Source organism: Mobula birostris, chromosome 17 (assembly GCF_030028105.1).
Source record: "Mobula birostris isolate sMobBir1 chromosome 17, sMobBir1.hap1, whole genome shotgun sequence".
NCBI lineage: Eukaryota > Metazoa > Chordata > Chondrichthyes > Myliobatiformes > Myliobatidae > Mobula > Mobula birostris.
Window position 1 is genome coordinate 26,780,803 of NC_092386.1, and position 20,116 is coordinate 26,800,918.

General features: G+C 37.8%; 1 protein-coding gene across 3 annotated transcripts in view; it reads left to right on the forward strand.

Moving 5' to 3' along the window:
- Positions 1 to 19,359, forward strand: part of commd10 (COMM domain containing 10) — a 74,902-nt gene extending 55,543 nt beyond the window's left edge. Inside the window, exons 7-8 of one of the 3 annotated variants that reach the window (XR_011889515.1) lie at positions 14,519 to 14,578; positions 18,530 to 18,544. Coding sequence is in view for 1 of the 3 variants with exons in the window: in XM_072281420.1 (XP_072137521.1) it covers positions 14,519 to 14,578; positions 18,530 to 18,568 (99 nt within the window). In the remaining 2 variants the exon portion in view is untranslated. Of the gene's footprint in view, positions 1 to 14,518; positions 14,579 to 18,529 lie in introns of those variants that run through there. The other 2 variants (XM_072281420.1, XR_011889514.1) reach the window with 2 other exon arrangements.
- The last annotated feature ends 757 nt before the right edge of the window (positions 19,360 to 20,116 follow it).

The following is a 20,116-nucleotide window of genomic DNA, read 5'->3' on the forward strand; positions in this document are numbered from 1 at the left end:
GTACATTATGTAGTGGATGGGAGACATTGTCCAAGATGACATGCAACTTGGACAGCATCCCTTTTTCAGACACCACCGTCAGAGAGTCTAGTTCCATCCCCACAACATCACTGGCCTTACGAATAAGTTTGTTGATTCTGTTGGTGTCTGCTACCCTCAGCCTGCTGCCCCAACACACAACAGCAAACATGATAGCACTGGCCACCACAGACTCGTAGAACATCCTCAGCATTGTCCGGCAGATGTTAAAGGACGTCAGTCTCCTCAGGAAGTAGAGACGGCTCTGACCCTTCTTGTAGACAGCCTCAGTGTTCTTTGACCAGTCCAGTTTATTGTCAATGGAAATGGGAAGGGAATGACATACAATGGGAAATCAGGATGGCCAATACAAACAGAGTGCAGGTGCTCTGCAAAATGGCTACTCAGTTATTGCTTGACCTTGCCGATACAGAGGAGGCCACAATAAGAGCACTGACTACAGTAGAGAAGGTTGCAGCAGGTGCTTCTGAATCTCCATTTTGCCTGGAAGGCCTGTTTAAGGTCTTGATGGTGGGTAGAGAGGAGTTGCAGCTGAAGGCTAAATGAAGTCTAAAAGAACTGGTTGTGTACAATCCAGTGGCATGAACATTCAATTAACAATTTTCAACCAAATGCAGTTGGTTGGTAGCCTGCACAATGGTTCGCGTTTCAACAGCTGTTGAAAGAAAAAAATTAAAAGACAACATCACAGCTTTATAAATACATCTAGATGACTTTTTGTTTGGTTATCATCTAAAAAATCAAAAGTTTGCACCCTTTCTGTAAAATGGAGCCAGTTAGTGAGGTGGTTTCCCAGTGCTTGCCTAGCTCGATCGGTTTGTACATGTCTGTAGCTAGATGACTGGGAGCTGTCATTCTGGGGCCAAGATTGTAGGGGGAGGGTGAGGTACTGACTGAATGGCCATAGTGTTGGAACTAAAGGCTATCACATATGTTAGATTAGTAACATGAATGTTAGGGCCTCATCTTGCATTTTTGGAGGTCATGGTATTCCTTCCTGCATGTCCCCATGTTCCTTGGGGGTTTTACTCCTTGAAGCTATGACCTGGGACATCTTTTGTTTGTGGTGTTTAGCTGTAACCCCCAATGGATTCTTGCACCGTTCTGTCACCAAGGGGCTCTTTTGTGTTGTGGATCTCATCCCGTTTTTTTTTGCAGCTATGTTAATTGCAAGAACACTCTTACAAATGTTGTGCCAGGATTGAGCAGGTTTCATCAGCACTGGAGCTATGTGGCTGCATGTGGGTGGCCAAGCTGGTAGTTGTGTCTTATTGCTGCACATGATATATGGCACTGATTCTTTACTCTTGATTTTTTAACTCTAGTTCTGTTTGTGGTGGTAGTGGGGGGTGGTTGTTTGCAATCTCAAAGTCCCTGTAGGGGAAAAAAGGTCATAATTGAAGACTGTAACCTTTCTGCAACTTAAAAACAAAACAGTGCTAATGCATTGCTGTTCCAGCTCTCCGATTTCTGAGTAGATGAATTTCTAGACCAAAATATTCTTATGAATAAATTGCTGTTTTCCTTAACTGCTTTCTGTGCAGTAAATTATGTTGATTATATGCATTAAGTATATTAGAATCTTGATTTTCAAGAGAACAGATGGTTTCTGCAGTTATCAGCAATGATTATGTAAACTTGAGTGTGCGATTAAGTTAAATCAACTCTTCTCATTTGATGGTTTAAAATATTGCCAGCAGCCTTGGGCTATGGAATTAGCTGAGGTGTGCCCAGTATAATAACAACAGAAGTATTGTTACTAGCTCGTTGTAAGGATGTCGAGTACCAGTAGGTAGAGAGGTGGTAAAGAGCTTTCAGCTGTTAAAATTACATCTTTAGCACCTATATAAATAACTTTATTGGCCTCAGTTATGTTGAAATTTCAAATGTTCTCCAATCATTTTGTCATCTGCAGCCTGGAGGGCTTCACATTTTTTCCTTTCACTTAAATCAAAAGGTGTGATTTTTATTTCCAACCCCCGGGTTTCGTTGTTAAACTTGATGGATGCGAAGCAAACCACAGCACAGACTCGTTTGGAGTCCTTGTGAGATGGATAAAAAGTGTAAAGGTTCTCTTTAGAAACGTCTAGGCTTTTTACTTGATGAATTTTTCTTATGTATCGGACCAGTGATCTACTGGAGTGGAAAATGCTTCCATTCGACTCATCATTGTTAAACTACAACTTGGAAATATTCATTATTTTCAGAGCAGTTTTCTAATTGCAAATTCATCTCAATAATGAGTATTTTTGATTTGAAAAGGTCTTTGTGTTTATCGTATTAATTCCTCTCCTCTCATACTGTATGTTCAAGATATTCATTTCTGTTCCTTATTTTCCCTCTTCCACCCCTTCTCATCCTCTTTCTCCTGTTCCTCTGCTTGCCATCTGCCTTCAATACTCTGTTAGTAGTTTGAATAAGATGATAAAGTTCCTCTCAATGATTTTGGTAAACTTTCTATAGATTATCCTGCTGTCCAGTGTAGTTAAAATCATCACAGTGAGTATTTCCCTAGCATTTCAGTTCTTTTAGCCATTTAAAACAGAACGTATCAAAATAATTCCCAGAATGTATGCTCGCTGGACAATAAGATTTTTCTAAATTACCATTTTGTGCACCCTCCCCACCACCCTCAACAGGGATGCCCCCCCCCCACTTGTGTGCTGAGCTCACGGCCTTACACTGCACTTGCACACAATTTGCACGGACAAGAAGCTTAAGTAGTCACGTAGTCAAGTTCTCCGATGACAGGACAGTGGTGAGGCTCATCACCGATAACAGTGAGATGACCAACAGAGAGGAGATGAAAGAGCTTGAGGCCTGGTACCAGGAAAATAGCCTCTCCCTCATTGTCGACAAGACAAGGAAATGGTTATGGCTTGCACCACTCACACCCCTCTTTACATCGGGGGCACAGCAGGGGAAACGGTGAGCAGTTTTAAACTCCTGGAGTGCGCATCTCGCACAACTTCTCAGGATCCCAGAACATATCCTACTCAATCATGAAAGCTCACTAATACCTCTGCTTTCTGAGGAGGCTGAAGAGAGCTGGACAACGCACATTAAAACTCTCAACCTTCTGCAGATGCACAGTAGAGAGCACTTAACATTCTGTATCACTGCATGGTATAGAAACTGTACTCCAGCAGACAGAAAGCCTCTACGTTGGGTAGTCAAAACAGCCTAACGCATCACTGGGTCCAGTCTACCCACTTTGTGTTTACTGCTTTAACATTTCCTGTCAGGAGCCACCTGATGTACAGGAACTCCATTCCGAGCGTCAATTTATGTACAATACATACAGTCAATCTACAAACGTGTGTGTGTGTGTATATATATATATATATATATAAGCAAGCTATTTATTTATTTCGATGTAGCATGGAATAGACCCTTCTGGCCCTTAGAGCCGCACTACCCAGCAACCCCTGATTTAACCCTAGCCTAACCACAGGACAATTTACAAATTATCCTACCAAAATCCTACCAAACAGTACATCTTTGGACTGTGGGAGGAAACCCATGCATTTACAGGGAGAGCGTACGATCTCCTTACAAACAGTATTTATATTTATTGTGTTGTTTATTGTGTTTTTTAGTGCTGCATTGGATCTGGAGTAACAATTATTTTATTCCCCTTTACACTTGTGTACAAGAAACTTGTGACGTTGAACAATCTTGAATCTTGACTATTGTGACCAATGTTGCATTGCATGTAGGTCTAATAATATCCCTTGCATAAAATTTAAAAAAAATAAATTGGCAGTATTCTGGATTGTACAACATCTATGGAAACTATAAATATTTTAGGTTGATGACCTTCCATTACAACTCCGATTCTGCTTTTATTTCACATATCCACCATCTGAATTTTTTTTTCTTCTTCACTATTATCCTTCACTTATTGTAGGACTCAGGTTGTCTCTTGACTTTCACCTGAGAGTTTGTTTGAAGTGCAAAGGAAGATGAAAGGCAATGTTCTGGTTTCTATACTGGACAAAGATTACAATAAATGTGACCCATACTAGTTAGGATTTTAAATATACGTAACCATCATTCCCAAAGTTCCTCACTTGAGAGCAGTAATAGGATATGTTGTGAGCTGTCATAAATCAAAAAAAATTCCAGGCTATAAAGGAAATGTCTGCTTAAAAATTGCTCTGCAAAGAGAGAATATTTTCCTCCCTAAGCTGGTTTGCATCAGTCCCTCAGTAGAGGCAAATGTCTGTGAATGATTGACTCCAGAAGTTGTTATTCTTTTATTGGTAATAGAGTGAAATGTTACTCAGGTATGTTTTTTTGCAAAATGACTGCATAGTTGTCATGCTCCATAGTGCTTTAAACCTACGTTTAAATTTCGCAATTGTAGATGAGAAGCACACAGATATATTTGGGTATAAGATAATTTGGGATCTGTGAATCCTTGATTTACTTTTTCAAACTGTACGAATGAAAGAAAAATCAAAAATGCATACCAAGTTCATTTTGAAGTAAAGTTGTCATGTTTGAACAAGTAATGTTGTTACTGATGTTAGATAGATATGCTGGCAATCTATCTCCAATCCAATTACGTGAAAATAGCATTAAAACCTGCAATACAGTCTCTATGGCATCAAAGTGGTGATTATGTGGACCACACACTGCTCTATTTCAGGGTCCTTTGGCATGAACAAAGCTGGAGGATTGTTCATCCAGCCCACAAAACCAGTTTGCAAAAGCACAACTCCCTTTGCTGTGGATCAACTGTAACCATATTTTCAAATGGACTGTTTCATCTTCTTTCATTTATTTTAATGAAGTATAATTGTTGCCTTTATAATTAACCCTTCATTGCATTTGTTTCCACTGTAATTTAGATTTGTTTTATTATTGCAAGGGTGATTCCTTGCACTTTGTCCTGTATTTTTTCTATAATTCTACCGTTCCCATTCCATTGAAAAGTATTAATTTTGGAAATAAAAGTCTGCAAGCATCAGCTTATGCCCTACATAATTAAAAATACTATTACATTTCTTATCATTTGCTTTTCTTATCTATTCTGCTTCTTTCCTGATGATAATATTGTGCATTGCATCAGCCTTCACTGCCTGGATCAAGTAATCATTGTCTTTTAGAAACATCAGTAACAACAAGCTGAATTGATAGAGCTCCTCTAACTGAATAAAACCTCACATGCTTTTCCACAGGAACAATTTTTTAACAAAATTTGACACTATGTCATAAGGTAAAAATTAAAGCAAATACATTCTGATGAGAACAGTTGAATTGAAGAAGAATTGGGAAGGAATTCTGGGTTATAAGGCAAGACATAAGACCCATTAGATATGGGGGCAGAATTAGGCATTTGACCCATCAAGCCTGCTCTACCAATCCATCAACTGAAAACACAGCCGTCGCTGTTGAGTGATTAAAGTATCAGCAAACATTATTATTCTTTAGAATGGTGTCTAGTGCACCCTATCCAGGCACGACGTATTTGCTTTCAGATTCACCAGCAGCTTGTGTACCAATTTGGCGAGGAGAAACTGGCACAGAAATGAAGACAGCTAGGCTTAGAACACTTCAGTTTTGAACAAAGGACCTAGGAAATCTGTCTGTGGACAACACATAAGCTGCACTCTGAAGAGATGGAGATGAGAGTGGGTCTGCAGTGTGACTCTTACATTGCCTAATAAACACCTACCTCTACAGTTACATCGAAATTAAGTGAAATGCACCACTATGACGTTATTTCTGAATTCTTTCCAGAGATGACTTGGAAATGTGTATCAAAATTTGGGAGTTTGTAATCTATACTAATTGTCTCCCTTGTCCAAGGATAAGTGTCGGAGATTGATATAGGAACGTTTTATCCAAATTTGTGTTGTGATGCTGGACTTACATGGTCTTACAATTTTATCTAAACAATCCAATTAATCAAGCTCATTTAAATTCTAATTTAGGGACCTGTTTGCACATAGACCTGATTCTTCATTTCAAATGATATTTGTTTATGAATTTATTTGATTTAGAATTAACCAGCTTACTACAGTAAAGCTGTGGCAGGTGACCAGAAGCTTAAATGGGATGCCTGCACTAAGTTATGACAGATTTTGTATACTATTAAAATAATCTCTTTATTTAAATTGCCACCGAATATCCTATTTTAACTTGCTATTTTACTTTTAGGCTCTCTATTGTATATCGCTTGCTGATTGTGGATACTTGTACCTTCTTTCTTTTACCTTGTTGGATTTAAAACTTGCAACTTATTACTCCATGGTATTGGATCATAACACCAGACATCCTACACTACTGACAAAAAAATCCTATCTAAATTAGTACTGTTTTAGACTACAACAACACAGCATTCTCAAACATTGATTGACTATACATCTCTTCTTCAAAATTGTGAAGCTTTTTTTTAAAGGAAGAGTGACTAGCTTAACATTAGTTGCTATTTTGTCTCTAGTACTTTGAAGTCAATGTCTTGAAGTAGACTAAACAAATCTAAAATCGTTGCAGCTGTGAAAGATTAACCTTGTTGGTTTCATATGACGGAAGAATGACTACTTGGTATCAATAGTCTTTACATTTTGTTATGTAGTCACCTAAAATTACATAAGGAGCCCATGCAGAACCATATTCTGTAAAGCTGTGAATTGAGATCTGTGAATTGAGATGTGTGAAGTGGGATTAATCTTAAATTAGATTTCTCAGCCACCATTGACACAATGTTCTTAGTGGCTGTTTCCTGTACCATTAATTTGTATAATTACTCCGATGATTAATCTTTGGGGGGGGGGGAATGGTTGAACAACATTTGTTAGTTTAAGCATTTTTTTTTTGCAGCCAACATAAATCACCTAAATTGGACTCAATAATTTGAGACTGATTGCACTAACTTGCTAAAACTACCTTGACAGCACCTGGTAAAGCTACAAGCTCTATTCACTCAAAGGACAAGGACTGTAATTGTTGAAGACTCTGCTACCTGGAGTGTGCTTTTAAAAATCATGTCATATAGAATTGGGACTATATTGCTGTTCCTTTGTGGCTGCTAGGTCACAGTTCTGGGAGCACTGTGGAAGCTCCTCCTAACTAGAACTGCAGTGGGTCAATTACTCAAGATCATTTACAAGCTGAGCTGTCAACAACTCCTCTGTCCCATTTATGAATGAAAGGGAAGAGCAAACTTGAACTTTAACTTGTTACCTTCTTCTGTTGCTGCAAAATCAACGTCAGCCAAATCAACAACAAACAATTTTATACCTCAAGTTAATGTAGACATTGACTAATAATCCTCTCATATTGTGAGGAGAAGGTTTGGATAACAGCTTGCCATGATTTTCAATGATCTCTGCTGCTGCAGCCAAATTCTGCACAATGATTTTGTGATTTACCCTATTGAAGAGCATTTTCTTGACCTGAAAAAATATCTGACTGTTGACATTAAATTTAAACATAATGTTCAAAATTATTGTTTTAGTGTAGTATATGAATTGCATGGATTTTTAATGAGCAAGATAGAAATTCAGGATGACAGTGTTTCTAAAGTAATTAACATATGTCCTTTTGGAAAAACACTTTCTCAATTCATAAAATAAAGAATCCAAAGACAAAGCTTGTGGAGAGTACAATAGGGAAAATTCAAGAGAGTTTTGAAACATATTATCGAGAGCTGTACTCCCAACCTCGGGCCCCCAATGAGCCCTATATAGACAGTGTATTGAATTATTTAGAACTACCTAAACTTACAGATTTACAAAATGAAAGTTTATTAGAACCAGTAACTGTCAAAGAACTGAACGTGGCCATCTCTAGGTTAAAGGCTGGAAAGTCCCTGGGTTCTGATGGGTTTACCTCAGAGTGGTACAAGTCCCTGAAGACACAGTTAGCCCCATTACTACTTAACACCTTTAATTGGATCTTGCAGAGAGGAGAAACTCCACCTTCCTGGAGAGAAGCGATTATTTGAGTTATTCCTAAAGAGGGTAAAGATAAACTAGAATGTGGCAATTATCGGCCAATTAGTGTTCTTAATTTAGATTACAAACTATTTACATTTATATTAGCGCGCAGATTGGAAAAGCTTTTACCTGGCCTAATCCATTTAGACCAGACTGGATTTATTCAACAAAGACAAACACAGGACAACATAAGGAGAACTCTGCACATATTAGAACAGGTTAATAAGAACGAGACAGACAATGGTAGTAGGATGCTGAGAAAGCTTTTGATTTGGTTAGTTGGGCATTCCTATACAGAGTGTTAGGAAGATTCAGCTTTCAAGAAAAGTTTATTAAAGTAATTCAGACTCTATATGACAGCCCTACAGCCCGAATTAAGATAAATGCGGACCTCTCTGACTCTTTCATCTTAGAGAGAGGCACTAGACAGGGATGCCCAATTTCTCCTCTCCTTTTTGCACTATATATTGAACCGCTTGCCCAACTAATAAGACAGAGCGAAATCGTAAAAGGTATCAAGGTGGCAGGGATTGAACAGAAAGTGGCGTTATTTGCAGATGATGTTTTGGTCTATCTGAGTGAACCAGAAAAATCATTTATAGGATTGTTTACACTGTTGGATGACTTTGGGAAAATATCAGGTTATAAAATAAATTTGCAGATGATGTTTTGGTCTATCTGAGTGAACCAGAAAAATCATTTATAGGATTGTTTACACTGTTGGATGACTTTGGGAAAATATCAGGTTATAAAATAAATGTAAAGAAAACACAGGTTATGTCCCTAAATTATACTCCATCCAAAAAATTGCAGGATACATACGATCTTAAGTGGGAAGCTAAATCATTAAAATATTTAGGAATAACCCTGCGGAAGGATCTTTCAACACTGTCACAGGTAAATTATGGGCCATTAATCTCAGAGATAAAAGCAGATATGCATAGATGGAATCTTATCCCCTTTTTAAGTTTAAATTCAAGGATAAATACTATAAAAATGAATATTCTTCCTCGGTTATTGTATCTTTTCCGTACTTTACCAGTGGAGGTGGATGATAATCAATTCAGGGAATGGGACAAATGGATTTCCCGCTTCATTTGGCAAGGAAAGAAACCTAGAATTCGATATAACACCTTACAGTTAGGGAAGGAAGGAGGAGGTATGGTTCTTCCTTGCCTGAGAAATTATTTTTATGCCTCACAGATAACCCCTCTGTTATATTGGTGTAATAGGGAATATAAGGCTAGATGGAAGGAAATACAATTTGGATTAGTTGACAGTTTTCCTCTACAGGCCTCAATAGCTGACAAAGGATTGATGGCCCAGTTGGAAAAATTTAAAAACAGTTGGATAAATCTTACATTAAAAGTATGGCAGAAGGTGGTTAATTCATGTGGAATTAATAACATGCTAAAACTCTTTAGATGGTGTGCATATGATACCGAATTCCTTCTCAACAGAGTAGATAAAAGATTTGAGCTATGGATAAAGAAAGGTCTTACAACCTACCTCTCATTTATAGATAAAAGAGTATTACAAAGTTCCCAAATCCTGCAGGACAAACATGGCCTAAAACACAATGACTTTTTTAGGTACCTTCAAGTACGAAACTATGTTAACCAGAGTTGTAGATATATAGACCTATCAACAGTAGAATTAGAATTTTTCAAGATTCTGAATTCGGCTTGCAGTTCAATACCTAGTAAATCAGTTTCTCGATTATATAATGCACTCTCCCATGCTAAAAATGTAAATACACTGTATATTAAAGAGAAGTGGGAGAAAGAAGCGGGGTTGGTACTTTCAGAGGAGGCTTGGGGGAAAATCTGCAGCTTTCAATGGTCCTCGACTAATTCTTTGACTTGGAGAGAACATTGTTGGAAAAACATTATAAGATACTTCAAGACCCCATATCAGGAAAAATATAAAGATACAAACGTGACGTGTTGGAGAAGGTGCGGCTCCAAGGAGGCAAATCATTTTCATATTTTCTGGGATTGCCCTAAATTAAGTCTATATTGGGAAGGTATTCATAGAACATTAGTTAAGGTACTTAGGTCCCAGATACCTCTGAACTTTGAGACACTCTATTTGGGGCATGTATTGTTTCTTGAACAGAAGGAAGATATAAAGTTGCTGCAGGCCCTCTTAGCGGCAAGTAAGAAATCAATCACTAGAAAGTGGCTAAATCCAATACCACCTACATTGGAAGATTGGCACGAAATTATCTTGGAAATATTTAAAATGGAAAAGTTGACTTACTCCCTGAGAATTCAAAAAGAAAAATTTGATCAAATCTGGAATAAATGGATTGAATATATAACCCCAATGCGAGCAGACTTTAGATGACTCTCCTAATGATTTATACTGCTCTTCTCATCAACACAGTAATATTGCTAACGTAAGCACCCCTAGTCTAAATGTCTTTTTTTTTCTTTTGGAAAATAGAGAATTAACACAAGTAAAGGGAAAGATTTGGGAAAGGGATAAAAAATGAAAAAATTAAGTAAATAAGTACATAGGGATTGGGTAATTATGTCTGCGGGCAGGAGCAAGCATGAACAAATTAGGATATAAACACCTACAATGGTTGTTACATAGGCTTACATACAACATTTTAGACCAGTGGAAATGGTCCAGAAGAGTTATATGGAAACTATTATTACTATTTTTCTTAACAACTAATACCATTACTTAGCCTAATAGATTAGAATTACCACAGTACATAATTATCTATTTAAGTGTCTAATTTCCTTTTATATCATCTCAATGTGTACTTAAGAATGTATAAATAATTATAGTTTTATACATATAAGTAAATGGAAAAGGAAAAACACTTTCTCTTGGGCCAGAGTATGAAGTGGTGAGAGAAAATGGCAAAGTTTAGACTTGAGTTTAAAAAGAGGGTAAAAAAGACTGGAAACACTGCAGGGCCATCAGCACTTGCGGAAAAAGGAATAAGTGAATGGTTCAGGTCAGAGGTCCTTCCATGAGCCATTTGGCCCATCATGCCTACTCTGCCATTTGATCATGGTTGATTTATTTGTCCCTTCAACCCCAAAGGACTGGGGAAGAGAGAAAACAAGATAGCTTTTAAATGTGGGGAAGTGGTGGGGATGTGTGAGAGATGGTTAGAACACAGGGAGTAGCTCTGAGATGATGAGGCCTCGAGAGATGAGGATTGTACACCAAATAAATGTTTACGGTAGCAGTCAATGAATTGATAATTTTTCAACTGCACTAAGAGAGCATGTGTCTGTGGAAGAAGTGGGAGAGATAGAAAGTAGACTCTCTGAAATGTGTCCAGAGAACAAAACAAACGTGTAATTTGTTTTTGGGTAGAGGGTACTGTTGAATGTAAACAATTTTCTGTTGGGGTAACTTCTGGGAAAATAAATCTGTTGAAATGATATTTCCTAACATTTTTTTGTGTTCCAGCATTTTGATTATAGTTCCGACTTTTAGGTTTTTCTCTGTCATGTAATTGATATAATGTTGTGTACATCTCTTTAAATTATGGATCTCCACAACTAGTCTTTCCATGTGTAAGGGGCATCTTTCTTGTCTGTTTAGGTGGGACTGTTTCAATTTCTGGTAGTGTTCCATGTTGGTATATCATGACAACTTCAGCATTCTTTCACACGCAAAGAAAAATGTGGAACTTAAACATAATGAAAGTTTCAGTATTATTAAACTGTACCACACCTTTTGATGAACTCATGTTTAAATGGTTTAAATTTGAAATAGTTTAGAATGGGTTGAATTGAACAAAGAAAGAGTCCATCCTCGACTGTTGTTGACACGTTGAAGTCCTTGGATCTTTGACTTTATAGTTCAGCGGATAGGATTAGAAGGCAACTGTTGCTGCAGAACAGCTTACCAAGGAACCATCATCCCCATGGTCATTGTTACTTATTCACAGTGGCGCTTTATATAGATTATGAGGACACTCAGTCCTCGTTTATTGTCATTTAGAAAGGCATGCATGCATTAAGAAATGATACAAGAATGATACCACAAAAAAAACAAGACAAACCAAAGACTACACTGATAAGACCACATAATTATAACATATAGTTACAGCAATGCAAAGCAATACCATAATTTGATAAAGAGCAAACCATGGGAATGGTAAAAAAAAAGTCAAGTTCCGATCGACTCCAGATAGTCCCCGATAGCAGGCGGCAGAAGGGAGAAACTCTCTCTGCCATAAACCTCCAGGCACTAGCAACTGTCTATGCATTGGAAACACCCGACCACAGCCCACCCTGAGTCTGTCCGAAAACTTCAAGCCACCGAGCATCGAGCACCATCTCTGCCGAGTGCTTCGACCCTGTCCCGGCCGCCGAGCAACAAGAAAAGCTGAGGATTCGGGGCCTTCCCCTCCGGAGATTCTGGATCACACAGCAACAGCGGCAGCGAAAAAGGCATTTCAGAAGTTTCTCCAGATGTTCCTCCGTTCTCTCATGTCTATCTCCATCAAATCAGGATTGCGCACGGCACCCTGTGTCACTCATATATTAGTGAAAAGCTGAATTTTCCACATTACCCACTATGGGATGACTCTGCTGCTGTGTTTTCTTACTCTTCACCTTACAATAAAACTCTAGTCTAACACCAATAATTATGTAAGTAATCTTTTTTGATCAGTTTGTTTACCTAAGTTTTATTTTGGTTGGATGGATTTCAGATGAAAACTGATCAGATTATTTTTGAAGTTCTGGGCCTTCCTCTCTTGCAGTAATGTCTCCTTTCCTCAGATGAAACCAATGACTATTACAGTGATAGCTAGAAATAATCAGACTGTTGTGCTTGCTTTCTGTGCAGAAAATAAAAGATTATATTGTGTTAAGAATTTTTTTTCCTCAGTTAAATATAGGAAATAATCCAAGGTTGGATTACCATTAACCAGGAAGATGTGGAAGCTGGAGATGTTTTAAAGGTAGTAAGAGGTATACACAATTATGAGGGGCATAGGAAGGGTAAATGCAAGCAGGCTTTTTCCACTGAGGTTGGGTGAGACTAGAACTAGAGGTCATGGGTTAAGGGTGAAAGGTGAAATGTATAAGGGGAACATGAGGAGGATCTTCACTCTGGGGGTTGTGAGAGTGTAGAATGAGCTGCCAGCAGAAGTGGTGAATGTAGGTTTGCTTTCAACATTGAAGAGAAATTTGGATAGGTACATGGAGGGGGAGGGGTATGGTCTATGTGCAGTTTAATAAAACTGGGCAGATTAATAGTTTGGCACAGACTAGATGGGCAAAAGTACCTCTTTCTGTGCTGTCGTACTCTATGATTCAATGACTAGCCAGAGAAAGAACTCAATATATCTCCACATGGGAAAAATAGTTTCTTCTGGCAAAAAGAAACAAAGGGAATGAGACAAAGTTTTGATACCATACAGATGGCAAAGTCATTAGAGGAGACTAAATGGTTGGTATACGGGTTTCTAAAAGTGTTAACCATTTGCTGTTGAATCATTGTGCAATTAACGAAGAAGTTACCTAATTGACTCCCATCGTAGTTGTAAAATATTGCCAAGTAAATGTTCTTATGGGTGCTTTCCAAAACTTCAAATCACAGCATTATTATACACATATAAAACTACCTGGAGGTGAGCCATGTTGAAAGCTGAAACATCTTTAAAGCTCTGTGGACTGATAGGCCATTACGAGAATTTATGACATTTATTTTCCATCTTTACAAGATGCACCAGTATCGTTCGCTGGGTGAATACCGCTACCTATATGAAGCGCCAGTAGTGTTATACTAATTACTTTTTGACTTGTGTTATAAATGCACCCTATGCTAAATGTCAGTATTCTAGAATATATTATATTATTTGTTAATTTACTTGTGGCAATATTATTTTATGTACTGTGTTGTGCACCTTGGTCCAGAAGAACGTTGTTTCATTTGACGGTATACTGTACTTGTATACAGTTGAATGACAAAAAAACTTGAATAGAATGTTCTTTTTGTAGCTTTCTATTTGATTTAAGGGTGAAGCTGAGATGCTGATTTGTGCCAATTAAGACACTGTTCTGAAAAATTCTGCTTGCTTTCACGTACTTTATCATTAATCTATAAGACATAAATCATTATGTAATCAATAACTGGAAAATTGGATTAAAAACTGCCATGTTTGTTATTTGTAGAAGAAGGATGAGTTTTAACTGTCTTAATTTTCACAGATTTTCATGATGTTTGATGTCCCATTGACCTTGTGGGTGTTTTCTAAATTCACTCGTTTCTGAGGATTAGACTGGTATTCATTACAAATGTTTCGATCACTGCAAGTTTAAAGATGTCTGGAAAAATAATTAACTTTTCTGCAGCTGAGTGATGTGGGAAAATGTCAAATATTTAATTAATCTAATTTTTTTTGCTCAGAATACTTTTGTCTTCCATTCCACTAGTTTTTCATCTGCCTATAAATTGACTGCTTTTATCATATGTGTAATAAACTGAGTTGCATTTTTATAGCTAATATAAAAAATGAAAAAAATCCTTTTGTTTTTGTTATACAGAATACAGAAAGCATTTTTGTGGAGTTTAACCATAGAGAACTTCTAGATTTTTACAATAAGGTAAGATTTTTTTAAATTTTATGGCAAATCTCAATTGACGGCCCACTTACTAATGTTGTCTTTGTAGCAAGCAATCAGACTTACCATTACTGCAAAACTGAACAATTAAAATAAAGTTGCTTCTTGCCTCCAAAACCTCTCTGGCTCACTGACTGCTCAGTTAGCTTGCAATTGAGCTATAAATATAAGGTCACTGTTTCCTGAGCCCATGATTTTGGTCAAATTGGTGTTGAGTTTATTATCATCCTGAATTGGTGAGGGCAGTGTTCATGGTAACCACATACTGAGGCTTGAACATAGTACACCATGTTGACATGCTATGGGTTGATTGGTACTGGTAGACTCCATAAGTTCCTGAACAAATAGCTTCTTTAAGTACATGCAAGCCTGGTACCAAAACTGGTGTTCAATTTCAGAAACTGAATCTTAGGAATCTGCTGGGGAATCTGTTTATGGACATTGTGTTTAAATCTGGTACAGAACCTGTGAGTGTATTGATTTCAACTGAGATTTTATACCAGTACTGAGTTGGCCAAATGATATTGATACAGGACACCATTTTCTCAGTAAATCCAGTAGAAGTTCTGTGGGGTGGGCTTATGGGATGGAAGGAAAGGAAAACTGCAACTCTTTATGTAGAAATTGACTCCCTCCACTCTCTGCCTGCGTCCTTGGCTGTCCACCTGAAGCTGAGCTGTGCGATGGGCTTAATCAAATATTTGGTCTTGAATCCTGATTCAGAAATGAATCGAGCATTATATGGGTGAACATACAGTTGCAAGAAAAAGTTTGTGAACCCTTTGCAATTACCTGGTTTTCTGCATTAATTACTTAAAAAATGTGGTCAGATCTTCACCTAAGTCACAGTAATAGAGAAACACAATCTGCCTAAATTGATTACACACAAACAATTGTACTCCTTGTAAATTCATAGTACACCATTTAAACAATCTCAGTCTAGGTTCAACAAAGTATGTGAACCTCTGGGGTAATAGTCATAGTCATATTTTATTGATCCCGGGGGAAATTGGTTTTCGTTACAGTTGCACCATAAGTAATAAATAGTAATAGAACCATAAATAGTTAAATAGTAATATGTAAATTATGCCAGTAAATTATGAAATAAGTCCAGGACCAGCCTATTGGCTCAGGGTGTCTGACCCTCCAAGGGAGGAGTTGTAAAGTTTGATGGCCACAGGCAGGAATGACTTCCTATGACGCTCTGTGCTGCATCTCGGTGGAATGAGTCTCTGGCTGAATGTACTTCTGTGCCCACCCGGTACCTTATGTAGTGGATGGGAGACATTGACCAAGATGGCATGCAACTTAGACAGCATCCTCTTTTCAGACACCACTGTGAGAGAGTCCAGTTCCATCCCCACAACATCACTGTCCTTACGAATGAGTTTGTTGATTCTTAATACCTTCTACAAAAGCTATTTAGAGGTGGGTGTTCCAATCAATGAGATGAGATTGGAGGTGTAGGCTGCAGGGGTGTCCTGCTCTATAAAAAGACACGCAATGTCAGGTTACTGATAGAGCCTGCTCTTCACAAGAAAGATCTGTTTATGTGCACCATGCCTTGATCAGAACAACTTTCAGAGGGCCTTAGAAGAAGAATTGTAGGGATGCATAAGCTGGAAAGGCTACAAAAGTATTTCTAAAGACCTTAGTGATCATCAGTCCTTAGTAAGATAAATTGGAGGAAATTCAGTACTGTGGCTACTCTCCCTAGGAGTGGGTGTCCTGCAAAGATCACAACTTGCAGTGCTGAAGGAGGTGAAAAAAAATCCAAGGGTAGCAGCAATAAGACTTGCAGACATCTTTAGAACTTACTAAAGTCTTTGTTCATGTATCCACTATAAGAAAAAAATACTGAACTAGGATGGTGTTCATGGAATGACAGCACAGAGAAAACCACTTCTCTCCAAAAAAGAAGTATTGCTGCACGTCTCAAGGTTGTAAAAGACCACCTGGATGTTCCACAATGCTTCTAGGACAATGTTCTGTGGACAGATGAGACAAAACTTGAACTTTTTGGCAGAAATGCACACCTATGTTTGGAGAGAAAAGGGAACTAGACACCAACACCAAAACCTCATCCTGATTGTGAAGCATGGCGGAAGGAGTATCATGGTTTTGGGGCTGCTTTGCTGCCTCAGGGCCTGGACAGCTTGCAGTTATTGAGGGAAAAATGAATTAAAAATTGTATCAAGACATATTACATGAGAATGTCAGGGTAGCGGTCTGTCAACTGAAGCTTAATTGAAGTTGGATGATGCAACAAGACAGTGATCGAAAAAGAACAGTAAGCCAACAGCAGAATGGTTTAAAAGGAAGAAAATTTGTGTTTTGAAATGGCCAAGTCAGAGTCCAGATCTTAACCCAAGTGAGATGCTGTGGCATGATCTGAAGAGGAATGTTCGTGCAAGGTATCCCAGAAATATTGATGAACTGAAACAGTTTTGTATGGAGAAATGGTCTAAGATTCCTCCTCGCCATTGTGCAAGTCTGATCAGCAGCTACAGGAAATGTATGGTGGAGATTATTGCTACTAAAGGAGGTTCTAACAGTTCTTAAATACAAGGGTTCATACTTTTTCCAGCCTGGATTATGAATGATTAAACTATATGTTCAACAAACAAAGGTAGAATACAAATGTTTGTGTGTTACTAGTTTAGGCAGATTGTGTTTGTCCATTATTGTGACTTAGATGATGATCAGACCATTTTTTATGAGTAATTATGCTGAAAACCAGGTTCACAAACTTTTTCTTGCAGTTGTAGATTGATTACTATGATACTGAAATGCAGCTGTGCTCAGTGCAGGTCTCTCTCTGGCAATAACCTCAATTTAAAAGATTTCTTCAATCATTCTGATATAGCTAAAATAGACTGAGCATGCTTTAGGCTTCCTCCCACATTAGAGGCTGACATGTATGTCTACACGAGGGATTCCCAGAATAAAAGCTGATTCTGTGATATATAGTGGTTATTGAGTCTGAGGGCCTAAGCTAGAAATTTATCTGACTTCGGATTTTAGGTTGGGATATTCGTGACTCAGAAGCAGCAGAAAGCAGAACAGATCTGTCAATGGAAGATGTGAGCGACCAATCACATTTTGTTGTTGGGGCGAAGTGCCTGCTCACAGTTGCATTCATTGTACTGTATTTCTATGGCATGGGCCTCGTCTCTCCTGATGCCATTTGCTGTTAGACGTCAGTCCTGGGGGATCTATGGCATCCAATAACAGTGATATTGTCATCTCTGAGCAATGCACAGTCAACCAAAGAGGAAGTTCTTTTTATATAAGAGAATTTCTAATTAACATTCTAAACATCTTACAGGTAACAAAATAATGGTTGGAATATTCATGTGATAGTGTGATTTTTACATTAACCATATAACCTTTACTCATATAAAGCAATTTGTTTTTTTTAAAGCTTATTACTTTACAATGGGATATTTTTAAAGATTTATCTGAGGTAATGACAGTCCACCAATTTTGTTGGGGGGGTGCAAATCAGCTGAATCTACTGTTAAATGTTATTTAAAGACTGAGTTACGCTGTGCAGATTACAATGAAGGCTGCAAAAACTGTAGATAAACGGAGAATCACTGACAGAAGCTTAGATTTCTCTGTAACATACATAAGAAATTACTATCAGGTGTTCTCCATTGTAGCAGCCAGCATTCATTTACTTGCTATCATTTCTCTATACAAGTTCCAAGGCATTGCATCTATTTGGACCTATGGTTTGTATAGCCTGTGAACTGTCTTAAGGTAATAGAATCTGAAGTGATAAAAATCTATACCGAGCTAACCTTGACCAAACTGAACTCAATCAAATTCCTTTCCAATGTTCCGCATTTTTTTGCATTCAGATGTTCGCCAACATAATGGTCAATGAATAAGACTTATCTAAAATATATATTTTTTAATCTTCTATAGTTGGAAACTATTCAAGCACAGTTGGATTCTCTTACATGAACAAGATGTTCTCATCCACGGAACACACACTTGTCAACTGCAAATTTAATGACTGAGAAGTTTTCATCACATAATACACGCTGAAGAAATCAAATGAACTGTTCCCGGTTATGCAGCATTGCTAAGATGTTACCACTTTTTGATAGCTATACCAGTCAATTGTTCTTGGCTTTCACTCCTTTTTACTAAAAATTCAGTAGCTGAATGCTGTCAGACCAAAAGGTCCCCTCAGTAGATTTATATTTATTGACAATATTTTTGGATGAATTGATGTTCTAACCATGATGTGATTTTTAGATTTGTCCTCAGCCAGATTTAGAAAGGATATATTTGATTCAAAAATACAAATAAAAATTGTGATGTAGCTCTAGGATAGACTGAACAGCAATAATGGCTTTAATTTGATATTGTCATTTGAGGCTGCAAAATTCATGGGACTGCTCTTATATTTTCTCGTTTTGTTGCATTCCAGTGACAGTTTAGAATGACTGTATCAATCTATATTTGATATTTATGAATTTCAGGTTATTAATATAGACACCCTTCTATAGAATTGTACTTCCTAAAGCTAAAAGACATTGCAATCATTTTTTTGTTCCTGTCACATTTTCCATATTGTACGTGTTGAAAACCAAACCGAGATGTGTTACGTGCTATGTCATTGATTATATTGCCAGTTAATTAAGGAGTCAGAACAAATCTTCTTGTGGACTCCAAATGTTCATGGAATTTCACACTAAAGTTAAAGGGTTGAAGTGGAATCATCTGCATATATTGAAATAAATATGAAAATGTTGATTTTGTGTGTGGATTTTTACTGCACAGACCTGTCACTGTATAGTGTTAGGTACTGTTGCGTTTTTGGATCAGTAATTAGCACCCACACACCACATAGGCACATGTACACACATTTACCATCATGCAATAGTAATGGCAAAGATTCTTTCTTTTTACTCTAATTCAGCCTTTCATATAGTTATATAAGGTGCCCCCCGCTTTTTGAACGTTCACTTTACGAAACCTCACTGTTAGGAAAAAAAAATTCAACGTGCGAAAAAATCAGCGTGCGATAAAAGGCAGCTGCTCTCCCCCTGATTCGGAACTGCTTTGCTTTGACACGTGCCCGTGAGCAGCCGTTTGCAAGGTGAGTTCTATGGTATCGGAAAAGCCTGAAAGAGCTCATAAGGGTGTTACACTTACGGTAAAACTAGACATAATTAAGCGTTTTGATCGTGGTGAACGAAGTAAGGACAAAGTGAGTTTGACTTGTGGAAGCTGACGAACATGATGTTGAAGAGGTTTTGGCATCCCATGACCAAGAACTGACAGATGAAGAGCTGATGCAATTGGAAGAAAAAAGGATAACAATCGAAACCGAATGAGTAATGATAAAGTACGACTTTAATTTTGAAAAGGTACGTCGGTTTAGGGGATATTTGCAGGATGTTTTGAGTCCTTATTAAAGAACTGTGTGATAGAAAAATGCGCGAGGCTCAGCAGTCAAGCAAGCCTTCCACATCAGCCACAGCAGACGATGAACCTCAACCT